Source organism: Chiloscyllium plagiosum, unplaced genomic scaffold (genome assembly GCF_037043375.1).
Source record: "Chiloscyllium plagiosum isolate Xiang-an unplaced genomic scaffold, Cpla_swu_hap1 HiC_scaffold_12, whole genome shotgun sequence".
Lineage (NCBI taxonomy): Eukaryota > Metazoa > Chordata > Chondrichthyes > Orectolobiformes > Hemiscylliidae > Chiloscyllium > Chiloscyllium plagiosum.
Window position 1 is genome coordinate 41,735,403 of NW_028270150.1, and position 19,948 is coordinate 41,755,350.

The 19,948-nt window shown below is 41.6% G+C and overlaps 1 protein-coding gene across 5 annotated transcripts in view; it reads right to left on the reverse strand.

Annotated features, from left to right (window-relative positions):
* hjurp (Holliday junction recognition protein) overlaps nucleotides 1-9,929 on the reverse strand; it is a 48,673-nt gene extending 38,744 nt beyond the window's left edge. For 2 of the 5 annotated variants that reach the window (XM_043701050.2, XM_043701048.2), the window contains exons 1-2: nucleotides 9,832-9,929; nucleotides 4,612-4,678 (exon numbers count right to left, since the gene is read on the reverse strand). In XM_043701050.2, the coding sequence (XP_043556985.2) occupies nucleotides 4,612-4,678; nucleotides 9,832-9,918 (154 nt within the window). In that variant the 5' untranslated portion in view covers nucleotides 9,919-9,929. Of the gene's footprint in view, nucleotides 1-4,611; nucleotides 4,679-8,783; nucleotides 9,488-9,514; nucleotides 9,792-9,831 lie in introns of those variants that run through there. The other 3 variants (XM_043701049.2, XM_043701051.2, XM_087992709.1) reach the window with 3 other exon arrangements.
* Nucleotides 9,930-19,948: the final 10,019 nt, after the last annotated feature.

The window sequence follows — 19,948 nt, forward strand, 5'->3', positions numbered from 1 at the left end:
TTGCACACTTTTCTTGCCAGATATCATAATTAGGCTTGATGTGCTATACTTTTCACTAGGAGAAAGTGAGGGCTGCAGATGCTGGAGATCAGAGCTGAAAATGTGTTGCTGGAAAAGCGCAGCAGGTCAGGCAGCATCCAAGGAACAGGAGAATCGACGTTTCGGGCATAAGCCCTTCTTCAGGAATGAGGAAAGTGTGTCCAGCAGGCTAAGATAAAAGGTAGGGAGGAGGGACTTGGGGGAGGGGCTTTGGAAATGCGATAGGTGGAGGGAGGTCAAGGTGAGGGTGATAGGCCGGAGTGTGGTGGGGGCGGAGAGGTCAGGAAGATGATTGCAGGTTAGGAAGGCGGTGCTGAGTTTGAGGGATTTGACTGAGACAAGGTGAAGGGAGGGGAAATGAGGAAACTGGAGAAATCTGAGTTCATCCCTTGTGGTTGGAGGGTTCCCAGGCAGAAGATGAGGCGCTCTAACAAACTTTTCACTAACAAACTGTCAATCGTTTTAATCATTATGCAAGAGGCATGGCAAACCTAAACATAGGGACTGGATGGCATGAACAGGGTTGCACATTATTCTGATGTATCTACTTCGGGCATTAACCACCTAAACCAATGTAGCAGCTGTAAACAATGGAGACTGTACCAATCATGCATATATACTTATGAGTAAACATTCTAAATGAAGTGGGATCAGAAACAAATGTTCTAAGAGATGTTTAAATAAAACAGAGACCATGAACAAGACATAATAAATCAGTGGCAAAGATCAAAATAGCATTGAAGGAATAGCAACAGATTTTACAGATCAACCACATGAGTTTTTTGAATTGTGGTATTTCTCATGGACTTGTCCTCTGACCCATCACAATCCCTCTATCTTCCATTAATTCTGTGCCGCTTACTGAATTGCCCATTACTTAATTGTGACATTTGTCACTGCCTTTGTAAGAACAGAAACCAACAGAGGGGGTTTCCTATGGCACAGAGGTAGTGTTCCTGCCCCTGGCCCAAGAGGCCTGAGTTCAAGTCTCACTTGTTCAGAGGTGTGTATTAACATTAATTAGAAAAATACCGAGAAAGCAACAGGTCTATTTATTTCCTTCAATCCAATTCACACACTGGAGACTAACCCAGCTAACCTCCTAATCTGTCACTATAATAACAAAATATTGCAAATGCTGGAAACCTGGAAAAATAAACCAATGCTGGAGAAACTTTGTGGAGAGAGATATAGTCAACATTTCAAGACAACAAAAGAAAAACACAGCACAAGAACAGGCCCTTCGCCCTCCAAACCTGCACCAATCTTCATGCCCTAACTAAACTAAAAACAAATTTGCTGCCCTTACTCAGTCTGTATCCCTTTATACCCTCTTCGTTCATGTAACCACCCAGATGCCTCTTATATGTTCCAACATGCTTCCACCACCTCTTCTGGCAGTCGACTCAGGCTCCGATCACTCTCTGCGTGAAAATCTTCCCTCACACATCTCCCTTAAAAACTCCCCCCCTCTCACCTTGAACTCGTGCCCCTTTGTAATTGAAACTTCAGCCTTGGGAAAAAAAGCCTCTGACTACACACCCTATCTATGCCTCTCAATTTTGTAGATCTTTTATCAGGTCTCCTTTCAGCTACCATCTTTCCAGTCTTTTTAACCTTTCCTCATAGCCAATGCCCTCAAGACCAAGCAACATCCTGGTGAACCTTCTCTGCACTCTCCCCAAAGCTTCCACGTCCTTCTGGTAGTGAGGCAACCAAAACTGCACACAATATTCCAAACTCAGCCTAACAAGAGTTTAATATGGCTGCAACCTGGTTTACCAACTCTTGTACTCCATGCCCCAGCCGACAAAGCATGCCATTTGGCTTCTTAATCATCTTGGCAACCTGTGTTGCCAGTATTAGGGAACTGTGGAACTGCATGCCCAGATCCATCTGCATGTTAATGCTCTAAAAGATTCTGCCATTGACAATATAATTCACACTTTAATTCAATCCTTCAAAATGTATCACCTTGCATTCGTCTGGATTAAACACCATCTGTCATTTCTGTACCCAAGTCGCCAATCCAAATCCTGTTGTACCCTTTCACAATCAATCATCGGCACTATCAGCAACTCCATCAATCTTCATGTCATCTGCAAACTTACTAATCAGACCACCCACATTTTCTTCCAGATCATTTATATATACTACAAACATAGAACCTAAGACTGATCTCTGTGGAACACCACTAATTACCAGTCACCATTCTGAAAAACACCCTTCTACCACCTTCTCTGTGACCAAGCCAGTTTTGTATCCATCTAGCCAGCCCACCCTGAATCCCATATGACTTTAGTTTTTGTACCAGTTTACCATGTGGGATTTTATCCAATGCCTTATTAAAGTCCATATAAACTATATCCACAGCCCTTCCCTCATCAATTATCTTTGAACTTTTTGAAGAAGTGATAATCAGGTTGATGAGACCTTCCCTGTACAAAACCATGCTGCCTGTCACTGACGAGTCCATTTTGTTCTAAATGTGAAGGCCTTCACAACAATCATACCAGACTGGAGATGTTAACCATTTTGCTCTCCACAGATGCTTCCAGACCTGGTTGTACATTTGCTTGCTGAACTGGTAGATTTGTTCTCAGACACTGTCACCATGCTAGGTAACATAATCAGTGAGCCAGTGATCTGTCCCACTTGCTATTTGTGTGCCTTGGTCTGCTATGGTGGGTGATATCACTTCTGGTTCTGCGAGGTTGGTAAATAGGGTCAAAATTGATATGTTTGTTAGTGGAGTTCCGGATGGAATGCCAGACCTCTAGGAATTCCCACATGTGTCTTTGTTTAGCCTGCCCCAGTTGAACTTGTATCCCACTTCATCTGTGGGTATGCATACTAGTCATAGTCTTTTGGTGGCTTGTTGGTGCTCATGTATCCTGCTGGCTAGTTTCCTGTCTGCCTGTCCAATATAATGTTTGTTACAGCCCTTTCAGGGTCTTTTATATATGACGTTCATTCTACTGGTTGTTGGTACAGGGCCCTTTAAATTCATCAGGAGCTGTTTCAGTGTGTTGGTCGGTATTGTGGGCTACCATGATGCCAAGTGGTGGAGTAGTTTCGTCATCATCTCTGATATGTCTTTAATGTATGGCAGTATAATGTATGCTTTCAGACCTGTTGCATTTCTCCAGCATTGTATTTGCTCCAATCTGTGCTGCTCACCTCATCTGCCACTATAATAACAAAATATTGCAAATGCTGGAAACCTGGAAAAATAAACCAATGCTGGAGAAACTTTGTGGAGAGAGATATAGTCAACATTTCAAGACAAACCATTTGGCATCTGCTGGGGAAGCAACAATCACTGGATTTTCATCATAACTTTTTTTTAAATCATTAAACAAGGCTCTTTTCAGAGATGACCTTATTCTGAAAAGGTTCAATTATTATCTGGGCTTCAACTGAGACTTGGCACAAGCCACAGGATCTAGTTATATTACAGTACTCTTTGTTCAATGTATCTCACTTCTGTTGTACATCTCATTTCAACCTGCTAATCATGCAAAACTACACTTTTAAACCCCCATTTTACCTTTAATGCATCCATCGATCTGTTCAACAAGTCTTAAACCTCCATTTTTAAAAGCTTGTCTGGGGCAATATTTCAATTATCTGTCTCCTACTTTGTTCCTCCTGACCATGGGACTCATCTTTCTCACTCAAAACGAATGGTTGTAGCTTGAACATATTACATGCAAGATTATTTTAGCTATCCATCACCAGGTTTGATTGAACAATATTAAACACTTTATTGTTGAGCTCCACTGCTTCAGAATCATGCAAAAGGATCAAACAAAATCACCCCACCACCACCAACCAATGCAAATGCCATCAGTTTGAAGTTCAATTGTCTGCTCTGACAATTGATTGCTATTACAACTATAAGCTATTAAAAGATGGATGTTTGCTTTTTTTTTTGAGGGCAAACCCAGCAATTTTAACCCTCCTCTCAACAAAATCCTATTTTCACTCTACTCTCCTTTCTTCTGCATGCCCTCTAAGGTGAACTTGTTCACAACACCCACTCATGCGCCCTTAATCTCACTATCACTAAATTACTAGAACAAAACATCCCTTCTGGGCCAATGCTAGCTGGAATTGTAATGGTCTCCTCTTCATTTCAAAACGATAATCATCAAGCACCATCTTCAAAACCTCCACCCTTGCACGATACCACCTCATCTTTAATCTGCCCCACAAATTGGTGAAACTTAACCTCAAATCTGTTCACATTTCTCCCCAGAATCAATATTGTGGTCTCTCTTTCTCTCCTGCTGCAGAATTCAAATAGTCCACAAAGTTTAAAAAATGGCACAATGTGTTACTGCGACCAGAATACTTTATTGCCCCCCCCCCAACCTTTTGGCATAGTCCAATACTGGTCCATTATTCAGCAAAGTATAACTGTTTTTTGCTTGCCATTCTTACTTATATGATCACAACCAACTCTAATGTATGGAAAAGGCGTTAGACTGCTGAGAATACTACACTGATTAAAAAATTACTCCGGTAAGTTTTCTAGATGATATTATGTGATGAATTATTGTGTCTTACCTGATGGAGCATCAACAGTCATATCCTCAAGATTAACAATTAGGTCATCTTCAAATGGATGGTTGTACTATAGAAATCCAGAAAAGATTAGATTGATTTGTGTATATTATCTTAAGATCAAACTTCTATATAAAAATTGCACTATTTTGTGCATTTTATAAGTGTATGACAAAAAGATAATAGAATCCCAGGGTTGCTCTCCCATTCAAGAGAAACAACTGGTGATGGTTTAACCTGAGAGCTGCCATACTGCCGGAGAACCTCAGTCAGAACCCATGCAATTGGCATCACCGTGCATTGCAAACCAACTGTCCAGCCAACTGAGCAAACTGACCCCATTAACACACCTTTCAAAAAGTTTTAACTGCAACCTAAGTACCTTTTATTTGAGTTCAACAGTATCAGCTTTTTCCAAAGTTAATATTTTGACATTATATTTCAAAGCATGGGGATCATACCAACATTTACATACATTTGGCTCTAAATGTTTGCGATTGACTGTGTTGTTACTATTTTTTGTAATCTTGTACATTAAATGAGGAGCTGAAAAATGCATTGCTGGAAAAGTGCAGCAGGTCAGGCAGCATCAAAGGAGCAGAAGAATCGACGTTTCGGGCATAAGCCCTTCTTCATTAAATGAGGAGGATAGTAAGAGACTAGTAAGATAACAGACATAGCATGTGAAAGTGAACACATTAATTGATAAATTTTGATAAAAAATAATGGATGCATCACAAACTAAATGGTACAATTTCAATAAGGCTTAATAAAGCCTAGCAGTGAAGGCACGTGCCACGACAAAGTTGAGAAGGCTGTTTAAAAAAAACATGTGAGCCATGACTTTGAGAAAAAAAAAGCCTGTTTAAACCTTATTCCCCAGACCTCACATTGCAAGTTTTGGCAAAGACTGGAAACAATCTGATCCTGCATGTTCTTAAATTTGACTTCAAAATTCTAGAAAAATGAAGTTTCCGAAACAAAACTCTGTCCCTCTCCTTGGCAACTGAGGTTGTTTGTAACCTTTGTGTCTTATTTGAACCCAAGCCAAGATTCTGACCAATGCCATCACCAAGATGGTTTGTTGCTACCTCTAACATCAACCTGCTTTACTCCGCATCACCTTGCCTACTGTTAAAACCTATAATCATGCCCCACTTATATCTAGACATGACCAGTCCAACACTTCTGGCTGGTCTCCCATGTTCCATCCTCTAAAACCGAGGTCATCCAAAATTCTTTACCCTTACTTGCTCCAAATCTCATTTATGTTTCCCATCATCTATGTCTCGGATTTTATTGGCTTCCAGTCAAGCAAAATTTACATTTTAAAGTTCCTCATCCCTGTTTGTAAATCCTTTCACATCACAATAATTTTCTCTCGTCCCACTACACTCCAAGGTAACTACATTGATCTAATGCCAGCCATTTCAGCATAAGTTTGCCGGCTGAGCTGAAAATTTCGTTTTCAGACATTTTGTCACCATACTAGGTAACATTATCAGTGAGCCCCCGGTGAAGCGCTGGTGTTTTGTCCCGCTTTCTATTTATGTGTCTTGGGTGGATGATATCATTTTCAATTCTTTTTCTCAGAAAATGGTAGATGGGGTCTAAATCAATGTGTTTATCGATGGAGTTCCAGTTTGAATGCCATGCTTCTAGGAATTCCTGTGCGTGTCTCTGTTTAGCCTGTCCTAGGATGTGTTGTCCCAGTTGAAGTGGTGTCTTTCTTTGTCTGTATGTAAAGATACTAGTGATAGTGAGTGATATCCTTTTGTGGCTAGTTGATGTTCATGTATCCTGTTGGCAAGTCTTCTGCCTGTTTGTTCAATGTAGTGTTTGTTAAAGTCCTGGGATGGTATTTTGTAAATGACATTTGTTTTGCTAATTGTTTATACAGGGTCTTTTAGGTTCATTTCTGGAACTCCAGCCACATTACCTTACATCAAAAACATTGCTGAAATGACCTCCAGACTACTCAGACCCATTGGTATCATGATAGCCCACAAACCTACCAACACACTTAAACAGCAGCTCACGAATCTAAAAGACCCTATACAAATAACCAGCAAAACAAATGTCATTTGCAAAATACCATGCAAGGACTGTAACAAACACAACAGACAAACAGGCAGAAAGTTTGCCAACAGGATACATGAATATCAACTAGCCACAAAAAGACATCACTCACTATCACTAGTACCCTTACATACCGACAGAGAAGGACAGCATTTTGACTGGGACAACACATCCATCCTAGGATAGGCTAAACAGAAACACGCACGGGAATTCCTCGAAACATGGCATTCTAACTGGAACTCTATCAAGAAACACATCGATTTGCTTCCCATCTACCGTCCTCTGAGAAAAAGAACTGGAAATGATATCACCCACGCTAAGAAATCGAGACAAATAGAAAGCAGGACAAAACACTAGCCTTCACTGGAGGCTCACTGATGATGTTATCTAGTATGGTGATGAAACATTTGAAAACTAATCTTCCAGCTCAGCAAGCAAACTTAGATCCAGAACCTCAACTTGAGCTGTAAATCTTCCCAAAATCGCTACTAAAAATAAGGAGTTATACTTGTTAAAAGAGTGCAAAGATAAAGTAATTAGACCATGGGCCTTCAGGAAACACTAGTTCGGAATTAGCTGGAGCATTGTGCTCAATTTCTGGCAACATAAATTCAGAGTGTATTAAGGGCTTAGTATACAGAGATTAACCAGAACCACAATATGGATAAGACTTTAGTTATGTAGATATAATAGAGAATCTGGGGTTGCTCTCCTTTGAGCAGAAAAAGTTTAAGAGGTGGCTCAGTAGTAATGGCAAAATCATTAACGCCTTTAATGGAGTATATATGAAACTTGCCCCATCAGTAAGAGGGTTGATTTGCAAAGCATATATAAATTCGGTAAATGACTAAAAAAGCCAATGTGAGGTGAGAATTTCTTTTATGTAATGATCAGTCATGCTCTGTAATGGACTGCTTGAAAAGGGTGATGGATGGAAATTCAAGTACATTCATGGGAATTTCAAACGAATGCAAAGAGGTTTCAAGGGGAACTGGAAAGGCTATGTGAATGGGCAAGAATGTGGCAGATGAAATATAATGCAGTTTGTGTGAAGTTATCCATTTCGGTAGAAAGACTGAAGGTGCAAAGTATTTCTTAAATAATGAGCGATTGGGAAACTATGCCAGGCATTTTTAATTAACCTATTCAGAGATGTTTTGACATATCTTTGGGACACACAGGACATTAACCCAGGTCTCTTGGCTCAGAAACAGACACTACGACTGTGCCACAGGAGTCCCACTTTTCCATGTATATAAGTCATTGAAAGATAGCATATAGGTGCAGCAAAAATTAGGCAAATGCTATGTTAGCCTTTATCACAAAGACAAGGAGCCTAGGACTAAAAACACCTTGCTTCAATTGTGGAGAACCTTGGGTGAGACTGCACCCAGAATAATGTCCAATTTTTGTCTCCTAAAGGAGGTACATATTTGCTAAACATGGGTGCAGTTGAGGTTCACCAGACCAATTGCTTGGATGGCAAAAGTGTACAGTTCAGCCTTGACCCTATTGAATCATATTGTGGAGGTGCCAGTGTTAGACTGGAGAGGATAAAGTTAAAAATCACAACACCAGGTTACACAACATACACTTTACCAAGCACACACACTCATACACACCCAAATAAGCCAATGTACTGAATTTGCAAATACATTCTAATTTTGCTCAAAAAGCACACAATCTGCAGGCTGTCAATTAATATAACATTTTATAAATTCCTATTTTGGAAACAGGACAAGTCTGACTCAAGACTGGGACAGAGACAGACTATGTTCATATGTTTTTGAGGGGAATGGACCTCCAATCACCAGAATCAAGAAGAATGAGAAGTGGTGACAATGAATCTTAGAAAATTCAGAAATTTACAGCAGAGATTTTGAAGTAAGGGGAAGGGTTATTTTGAAACACTCAAGAGTGCCTTTTTCAAGTCTTTACATCGCCCGTCAATATTTTGAACTCTCTAGCATCACCACAGGCCAAGGGCCGGGGTGGTACTGGAGTTATATGAGGCTCGGCTTCGGTGGTCTTCCATTAGTCTGGTATCAGACTGATCGTGATATTGGTGGACCGGCGCTCCCTTTTTTTATTCTTACTTCACTTTTTTGGTGGGGTTCGGCCACTCCGAGTCTCCAGCCAGAGCCTGTTAACGATAGGTTGCTTACTTATCACTGAAGAGTTGTAATACTCCGAGTGTCAATGATAACGTGAGTCTGGATGTCTTTTGGGAAAAGGTTTCAAATCTTTCAATGCTGAGGAATTTCATGAGGCTGTTATTCAGGCCCAGCCGCTTGTTTCATGCGCCCATCACGAAGCCAAAGTACTTGGGTTCAGAGCCTCCCGTAAATTCCATTATCTTGGCGTTAGGGTGTTTATATTTCTTGCTTTTTTCACACTATGCCATTTCCAGTGCTTTGCTGTCATTTTCATACCGCACTGTTACATAGACTATAACGATCTTTTGATCTTTCTGAAATATGGGAATGAGTGTCCACAGTGAGCTGTCTTTTGCAAAGAACCTGGGCTCAATGCATCGTGTCCAGCTGTACTTACTGACATGCAGCTGGTCTGCAATCTTATTATGGTGTTTTATCTGTGCGTTTTTGACAAATGGCATTGCAATTGCCATCTCACACCTTCGGCAAGTTTTGTTTCTATTCGGTATTCGCCTTGATAGGGTGGCTCAGTGCCTGCACCCAAACCCGTCCTCAGTGACCATCCCTTTAATGATGCCTCCCACCTCCTCTTGTTCGCCGGATTTCACTCCGCCTGTCCAACCCTCTCCAGCCCAATCCAACCGGTGTTACAACCCTCCCCATGCTCTCACCGATGTCCTCCACGGCCAAAGTGACGGACTGTAGATACTGGAGATTAGAGTGGTGCTGGAAAAGCACAGGCGGTCAGGTAGCATCCGTGGAGCAGGAAAATTCCTGATGAAGCGCTCCTTTGTTTCGGATGCTGCCGGACCTGCTGTGCTTTTCCAGCACTACTCTAGTCTTGACCCCGACGTCCTCCCCACTCGCTGGGGAGCGGCTGCCAATCCGCACAATGTGGCCGTGACGGCAGCAGAGATGCACCGACTCGCGCGCGTTTCAAAGCGCCAGCGGGCCCCAGGCCGTCTGGCAGCACCGGGCTTCTCACTACCTCCTGGAATATTCGCTCCATTGTCCTCCTGAACTTCCAGCCATTGCGCTTAAGTCTCTCACAGACCCGGATCTCATCTACCGCCATGACGCCGAGCAACTCCGCTAACGGCCGTCACATTCAAACCCGAGGAAGCCCGCCTCTGATTGGCTCACTACGGACACGCGTCACAGCAGGCACCGGCCGTACTCGAAAGCGCACCGAGAAATGCAATAATGCGCAAGCGGGAAAACTGAACTGACTGCAGAAGGAGCATGCAATGACATCAGTGGGGGGAGAAACATTGATTAAAGTTTAAGTTGGAATGGAACTCCCTCAGATTTACAGATTGGAGATTTCAGTTGTTATATGCTGGGGCGGGGGAGACAGTGGAGAACTGTAGAGGGAATGACAAAAAGATGTCATGAAGTGAACACATTTTCAGCTCTGATCTCCAGCATCTGCAGTCCTCACATTCTCCTTCATGAAGTGAAAGACAAACAGGGATAACTGGTAAGGGACATATTTGTCAAATATGGCAAAAATAATCAAAATGGGGGTAATTGGTCAAAAAGTCCAGTTTCAGTCCAGAAGTCAGTCAGATCCCTAACTTACAGCTGAGGTGCTGTTCCTCAAACCTCGCTTGATCTTCAGTGCACGTTGAGAACAAGGCAGTGAATTCAAAAAGATAATTACCCCAAAAGGTCAGGGTCATGTTTGAACATCAAAAATGTGCTGTTTGTGACTTGAATAAGCTGGGTCTGAACCAATGTTCAAAATGCACAGAGCGGGCAAACATGCACCCAAATTGAACACCTAGGAAAACCCAAATCCTGAAAATGGATAAAAAGACCCTGAAAAGGACTTCTAACTCCGGTAACCGTGATGTGGATGTGCTGGTGATAGACTGGGGTGGACAAAGTTAAAAAATCACACAACACCAAGTTATAGTCCAACAGGTTTATTTGAAAGCATTAGTTTTCAGAGTGCTGCTCCTTCATCAGGTAACTGTGGAGCAGGATCATAAAACACAGAATTTCTAGCAAAAGATCTCAGTGTCCTGCTACTGGAATGATATATTGAACAAATATAGATTGCTGTTATCTTTAAGAATGGATTGCAGGTTTTGGATCATTAATATGTAAATCCCAGAACTTTCCAGTCACATTCTCGAGACAATCTAAGATTTTATAAAAAAGGGTGACATCTCAGCTCATATAATATATTAAAGGTGTTAGGTTAGAGTCTGTCTGTATTCCAATCTTGAGCCAGACTATAAGCCATACACTATGACCAAGGTAGGAATTCATAAAATGTTACATGGATGGAGTACCTGCAGATTGTGTGTTTTTTGAACAAAGTAGAATGTATCTGCAAATACAGTTCTGAAAATGCAATTCACCCCATAGACTTATATGTGTGCATGTGAGAGAGAGAGAGAGATTGTGACTGAGTGCATGTGAGAGTGTGCTAGTGTGTGCGTGAGTGTGATGGAGTGTAAGCCTGTGAGAGAGTGTGTGTAGGTGTGAGTGTGGGAGAGGTGTCTATGTGTGTGTGTATGAGAGAGAGTCTACTTGAGTGTGTGTGACATGAACCCAAGATCCTGGCAGAGGCCATTCTCATGGGTACTAAACTTGGTTATCAGCCTCTGCTCGGTCACTCTGCATTGTTGCATGTCCCAAAGTCCACCTTGGAGGATGATCCCCAAAGATCCGAAGGCGAATATCCCTGACCGCTGAAGTGTTCCCGACTGGGGGGGGGGGAGCATCTCCGTCTGGTGATTATTGCATGGTGTCCATTCAACCGCTGTCATAGTGTCAGCTTGGTCTTGCCAATGAAGCATGCCTTGGGGCATCCTTGCCTGTAGTGTATAAGATGGACAACATTGGCCGAGTCACATGAGTACCTGCTGCGTACATGATGGCTGCTGTCCCCTCACACCATGGGGAAATCGATCGTCAACTTATCAGAACACACCCTCCAATCGGAAGAGATTGAAGTTCTTAGCCGAAGACTCAATTTCTGCCCCACCACCAAAATTGACCCTATTAGTCTTGTGGCAGACATGGAAAAATTCATCAGACGAATGAGACTCCGGGAATTCTTCCAAGATGTCAGCAGCGATCCCAATGAGACAACAGATGAACCGGAACAGTCATCAGAGAGATGACTGTAGTGGAGCAACCAAAGAAGGAGTTGATTTGGACCCCACAGGTGGGCTGCTGCCCTGGGCTTGACACGTATGCTCAAACTGTCAGGAAATCTGTAAATGCCAGATTCATCAGCTGCACCCAAAAAGTAGAACAAAATGTCACCCGATCCCAACACAATGCCATCCATGCTCTCAAAACCAAGCACAACATTGTCATCAAACCAGCAGATAAAGGAAGAGCCATCGTCATTCAGAATAGAACAGACTACTACAAGGAAGTGTACGAGTAACTGAACAACCAGAAACACTACAGGAGACTACTGACCAATCTGGCCAAAGAACACACCCGTGAACTAAACAGATCGATGAAGAATTTTGATCCAGTCTAGCAGAGTTCCCTACAAACCCTCATCCCACGTACCTCTCACATGGGGGACTTCTACTGCCTTCCGAAGATACTCAAAACCAACCTACCTGGTTGTCTCATCGTGTCAGGCAACGGAACTGTGTGCGAGAGCCTCTCTGGCTATGTCGAGGCATCTTGAAAACCATTGTACAGGAGACCCTCAGCTTCTGTCGCGACACTACAGACTTCTTTCAGAAACTCATCACCCATGGATTAGTCGAACCAGGAACATTCCTCGTCACAATGGATGTTTCGGCACTCTACACCAGCGTACCCCACGATGACGGCATTACTGCGACAGGCTCACTACTCAATATCAACAACTGCCAATCTCCAAGCACAATCCAACAAGTCATCCGCTTCATCCTCAACCGCAATGTTTTCACCTTTGACAACAAGTTCTTCATCCAGACACATGGAACAGTATGGGAACCAAATTTGCACCCCAAAACGGCAAAATGTTCATGCGCAAGTTCAAACAAGACTTCTTTGCTGCACAGGACCTTCAACCAGCACTATACACTAGATATATTGATGACATTTTCTTCCTCTGGACCCATGGCGAGGAGTCACTGAAACAACTGCACTGTGGTATCAAGGAGTTTCATCTCACCATCAGATTTACTATGGACCACTTCAGTATCTCTCTCATTCTTGGACACATGCATCTACATCACGTACGTCACTCTACTCCAAACCCACTGATAACCTCACGATACTGCACTTCTCTCGCTTCCACCCTAAACATATTAAAATAGCCACCCCCTACGGACAAGCCCTTCACATACACAGGATCTGTTCAGATGAGAAGGAACAAGACAGACACCTGAAGTTGCTGAAGGACACCCTCATAAGAACAGGGTATGATGCTCAACTCATCGATCGCCAGTTTGGACGTGTCACAGCGAGAAAACGTAATGACCTCCTCAGGAGACAGATAGGGAATGCGACTTTCATTGTCAAGTACTTCCCAGGAGTGGAGAAATACGCCATGCAACATATGATCAATGAGGATGAGCAACTTGCCCAAGACATTCCCTCCGCTTCCACATCTCACCTTTAAACAACTGCCAAACTTTAAACAGACCATTGTTCGCAGCAAACTGCCCAGCCTTCAGGACAACATCGACCACAACACCCTGCAACACTGCCATGGCAACCACTTCAAGACATGTCAGTGTGTTGACATGGATACTACCATTGCATAGGTATTTGTATCATCTATAGCCACAGGTGAGGTGCTGGAAGACTAGAGGGTGGCTAATGTGGTGCCACTATTTAAGGAAAAGCCAGGGAACTATAGACCAGTGAGTCTGACTTCGGTGGTGGGCAAGTTGTTGGAGGGAATCCTGAGTGACAGGATCGACATGTATTTGGAAAGGCAAGGACTGATTAGGGATAGTCAGCATGGCTTTGTGCATGGGAAATCATGTCTCACAAACTTGATTGACCTGGCCAAAGTTGTCTATCTCATAAGCTGCAGTCAAGGATGCCCAGAGGCATGGTATGTTGGCAAGACCAAGCAGACGTTACAACACCAATGAATGAACACCGCTCAACAATCACTAGATGGGGATGTTCCCTCCCAGTTGGAGAGCCCTTCAGCGGTCAGGGGCATTCGGCTTCGGATCTTTGGGTGACCATCTTCCAAGGCGGACTTCAGGGTACGCAACAATGCAGAGTGACTGAGCAGAGGCTGATAGCCAAGTTTGGTACCCATGAGGATGGCCTCAACTGTGACTTTGGGTTCATGTCACAATACAGATGACCCCACCGCACTATACACACAAGCACACAGATAGACACACTCACGTAGACCATCTCTCATATACACAGCCTCTCTCAGACACACACACATACACCCCCCCACACACCCTGTCACAGGCTTATATTCCATCACACTCACGTACACACTCTACCAAACATGCACACACTCATATGCACACACTGACACTCTCTCTCACCCCCTCACATGCGTGCACATACACATATAAGTCTACGGGATGAATTGCATTTTCAGATTTGTAATTGCAGATACCTTCTATTTTATTCAAAATGCACACAGTCTGCAGGCAATCAATGTCCCAAGCTGTCAATCCATGTAACATTTTATAAATTTCTACATTTGAAATAGAATCAGTCTGGCTTAAGATTGGGATACAGACAGACTCTAACCTAATACCTTTAATGCATTGTCTGAGCTGAGATGTCACTTTTTTTTCATAAAACCTTAGGTTATCTTGAGAACATGACTGAAAGGGGTTCTGGGATTTACATATTAATGAACCAAAACCTGCAAACCATTCGAAAAGATGAAAGACGTAACAGCAATCTAGGTTTGTTCAATATGTCGTTTCAGTTGCAGGACACTGAGATCTTCTGTTATAAATTCTGTGTCTTATGATCCTGCTCCACAGCTACCTGATGAAGGAGTAGCACTCTGAAAGCTAATGTTTTCAAATAAACCTGTTGGACTATACCTTGGTGTGTGATTTTTGACTCAGGGAAAGACCAAGATTCAACTGACCAACTACTGAACTTAAGATCATCCATCAACGTGCTATTGCCAAAAACCAAAAGAGCAATGAGAAAATGATCTAATTTGACCCTTTGCAGTTTGGTCTCGATCAAAGATTTTGTTACTTTTTCCATTTATTTCCCCTTCCCCCATGACACTTCTGCTGACCAGTCCGTCTTATATGTCCTATTTGAGAATGAAAGCAATAGTTAATGTTTTTCTTTTGTTAACAAATACGTTTGTTTATAATAAATGTTTTTCTGTTTACTAATGCAATCTGGTGTGTGTCTTGTCAAAGTCAAACGATTGAACAACTCTACTGATTCAACTGAGAATTTAATTATTTGTGATTGCTTACGAAACAATGAATTTATCACCAAACCACTCTTCCTTTGTCTTTGTAACAAAAGTTTGGGGTTCGATGTAAGATTTTTGAGTGTAGACAACGTGAGATTTAACATGAAATGAGTCTTCAGTAATTGATAGTATGAGAAACAAGGTATGTCTCCTATTAGATATGATGGCAGTGGAGGCAGCTAAATACATCCACAAATGGAAGTTGTATTCCTGATTAGTTAAGTCTTGAAAAACAATGCAAAAGCGATAAAATTGGCGAACAAATTTAAAATGGAATTTTCTGTAAAAAGCCAAGAAGCCAGAGCTAATTTACATTGACATATCGTTTGGGATTAGAAGAAATACAAGAAGAACTAGGTATATCAAGCCACTCGAGTTAGCAAGAATTAGAAACATAAATTTGACTAAATTCCTTGTGGGCGGCACGGTAGCACAGTGGTTAGCACTGCTGCCTCACAGCGTCAGAGACCCGGGTTCAATTCCCGACTCAGGCGACTGACTGTGTGGAGTTTGCACGTTCTCCCTGTGTCTGCGTGGGTTTCCTCCGGGTGCTCCAGTTTCCTCCCACAGTCCAAAGATGTGCGGGTCAGGTGAATTGGCCATGCTAAATTGCCCGTAGTGTTAGGTTAAAGGGGTCAATGTCGGGTATGGGTGGGTTGCGCTTCGGCGGGTCGGTGTGGACTTGTTGGGCTGAAGGCCCTGTTTCCACACTGTAAGTAATCTAATCTAAATAATTGAAAACAGAAACACGAGTAGGCCATTTGGCTCTGCTCCACCATTTATTATTGCTGATCATCTCAATACCCTCTTCCTACTTTCTCCCCATGCATTTAAACCTAAGAACTATGTCTAATTCCTTGAAAACTTACAATAGAAAATTCCACAGGCTTAATACACTGAATGAAGAAATTTCTCTACATTTCAACCATAAATGGCTTATCTTGTATCCTTAGACCGTGACACTTCATTCTGAACTCCCAGTTACTGTGAACTTTCTTCCTGCAATTATCTACCTGGTCCTGTTGAAATTAATAAACCAAATGGTTTTTAAGAAGCTGAAGGCAATCTTAATGAATAACACATTACTGACTGCCCCTGACTTTACTAATCCTTTTGAAAAGGCAATTGATGCTAATGGCTTTGGTTGGGTGCTGTCTTATCACGAGATGGTGAATAAGCAATAAAGAAGTCAATGGGGTACCTTCCTAAAAAAAAATTGAACCAGTGTAAGAAGTACTCTATAATGGAAAAAAAAATTATGGAGTTGTTACTGGCATTGTTAAGTTTATTGTGTGTTAAAATGATCCCTTCTCTGTGCATTTTGTCATTATTTAATGGAGCAGTAAAAATTGAGAATGTAGTCGAAGTCTTCCAGTCCTTTTGTGTGTCCATATTCCCCATGTATGGCAGGTAATGATACTTGGAGACAGTGATGACTGCGGTTGATGAAAAGTCAGAGTTGATAAAACTTGTAGCTGGAATAAGCACAGCAGATCAAACAGCATCAGGCAAGCAGGACAGTCGACATTTCGGGCAGAACCCTTCAGGATTTTTACTTCAGCATCTATTAAAGGAGTTAGTGAGAATAAAAAAGAGTCTCTGAAAACCAAAAGGTAGTCCTTGAAAATCATAAAGTAGGTCTTAAGAAAGTCTTAGAAGGAACCCTTGGTGTGGCAGGTATATACAAAGGTAAGCAACTCAACCGTTGAGCCTCCTCCACCATTTAATGAGATCGTGACTGGTCTGATTTAACTTCAACTCTACATTCCTGCATTTCAATGTTAGTCTTTTATTAGTAATTAAGAATCTACTTCTGTCTTAAAAATATTTTAAAATCTGCATTCACTGCCTTTTGAGGACAGGAGATTCTAATCCTCAGAGAATTATTTTAGTTATATCTTAAATTGGAACCCTTTTTTTAAACTATGACTCTGAGTTCTAGATCCTCCCACAAGAGGAAATGTTATTTCCACATCCATCAGGTCAAGTCCCTTCAGGATATTTTGTTTCAATTAAGTCACCTCTGACTCTAAACTCCAGAGGTGTTTCCCTGGAGTGTCGGAGACTGAGGAGTGACCTTATGGAGACTTATAAAATCATGAGGGGCATGCATAGGATAAATAGACACACTCTTTCCCCTGGTGTGGGGGTGTCTAGAACTCAAGGGCAGAGGTTCAGGGTGAGAGGGGAAAAATATAAAAGGGACCTAAAGGGCAACCTTTTCACACGAGCTGCCAGAGGAAGTAGTGGTGGTACAATTACAACATTTAAAAGATATCTGGATGGGTAGAAAAATAGGAAGGGTTTAGAGGGATATGGGCCAAGTGCTGGCAAATGGGACTCGATTAGGTGAAGATATCTGGTCAGCATAGATGAGTTGGATCTAAGGGTCTGTTTCCGTGCTGTACATCTCAATGACTCTATAACAGCATTAAGAAGATTAGAATCACAGAATCCCTACAGTGCAAATGGAGACTATACAGCCCATCGAGTCTGCGCCAACCCTCCAAACAGCATCACAGCAAGACCTACACCTCTACCCTATCCCTGTTACCCTGCAATTACCATGGATAACCCACCTAGGTTGCACATCCCTGAACACTTTGAGCAATTTAGCATGGCCAATCCACCTAACCTGCACATCTTTGGACTATGGAAGGAAATCGGAGTATCCAACGGAAACCTATGCATACACAGGGAAAACATGCAAACTCCATGCTGACAGTTGCCCCAGGCTGGAATCAATTCTGGATTCCTGGCAATGTGAGGCAGTTGTGCTGATCACTGTGCCACTCTTAAATTTTCTGTTATTTCTCCGCATAGGTGGAAGAGAGAGAGAGAGACCTAGATACTTACTCTACTGAGCTCACAGCAAATGATCAAAACCAAAGGATCATCTCTGGCCAAAACTACCCTGAATACAGACACACATAGCCAAAGTGTCTAACATGTTCCCCTCTACTTGAATACAGTAACAGTGAAGACACAACTCACGATTAGGTCCAGAAACTAATTTTTAAATAGCAACATATTCTTCCACCATTTCCTTGATCTAAAGTGGCAACTATTCCATATTTTTAGTCCACAAGAGAAAAATTTGGTGAGTTAGACCAAAGGGTCTGTTTCTGTGCTATATGACTATGACTCTATGGTCTTCACAGTGACAGAAGGTTTAGTTGAGAACATTTTCAAATGTCGGAACAGATAGATCAGTATCATCAAAAAAATTCCAGAGGGCAGAATCATGTAATTACTGTCAATGACGGACAAGAAACAGAGACGGTAGGATAGGAGTTGATTTCCAAGTAAGATACGCTTAGAATGTAAGAACTAGGAACAGGATTAGGCCTTCTGGCCCTTCATGGCTGATCATTTCATGACCTGAGCTCCACTTACCCATCCTCTCTCCATTACTCTTAATTTATTTACTGTTCAATAAAGTATCTACTTTGACTTTAAAAACATTTACTGAGGATGTCTCAACTATTTCACTGGGCAGGGAATTCCATAAATTCACAACCCTCTGAGAGAAGAAGTTTCTTCTCAATTTGTTTCTAAATCTGCTCCCCTTAATTTTATCTATTCTCTTCATAATTTTTATGTTTCTATAAGATCCCCTCTCATTCTTCTAAATTCCAATGAATATAATCCCAGTCTACTCATTCTTTCCTCGTAAACCGACTCTCTCAATTCCAGAATCAACCTAGTGAATCTCGTCTGCACCTCTCCTGGTGCCAGTACATCCTTTCTTGAGTAAACAGACCAAAACTGCACACAGTACTCCTGGTGTAGCCTCACCAGCATGCTATATAGCTGTAACGTAACCTCCCTGATTTTAAACTCAATCCCTTTAGCAATAAAGGACAAAATTCCATTTGCCTTTTTAATTACCTGTTGCTCTTGCAGATCAAACGTCTATGATTCATGCATAAGGACACTTAGGTCCCTCTGCATAGCCGCATGCTGTAATTATTTGCCATTCAAATAACAGTCCTTTTTACTCTTATTCCTACAGAAATTGATGACTTCACATTTCTTAATCTGGTACTTAAAAGTAGTACCAACCTGTCAAACTAATCTTCGGATGTGTTGTTGGTGCCATTTATGGCTGTTATCATGAATGTGATATATTTGACAGAAGAAAAAAATAGTTAATTCTGAGGTCAAAGGTAGAATCATTTCTTTTTTAATTCTCTCGACCAACATGGCAAACAATATTTGAAAAACAGCAACAAGTCGAAACATCTTATAAGGTAGAAACTCCGTTTGATTTTATTATTTAACTGAAAACTAGTATGTTCCTTCTAAAATGACAAAAAATTCTAACTTCCTTTGAGCATTATTTGAAAAACAGAAAAATAAGTACATTGAAATCTTAACTATGCACTGATAGTCCAGTGTTACCAATCATCCCAAACCATTTTTAAACTATCAAGAGTCAAATACAGGATATTTTGACAGCAGCTAAATTGAAGTTTCAGCTATCCTTAGTTAACAAAATTACAGGCAGTAAGTGTGGATTAACGAAATATTCTAGCTTTCAACATGATTCAGAGCTTTACTAGTCAAAGATTAGGCTAAGTCTTACATTTAAACCATTAAACACTTAAACAAATATAATATTTTGACATACTCATATAGCACATATTCAAATAGCATGAAAAATAAGATGAAAAGCAGCAGAGCGGTAATATTTTTGAGTCAT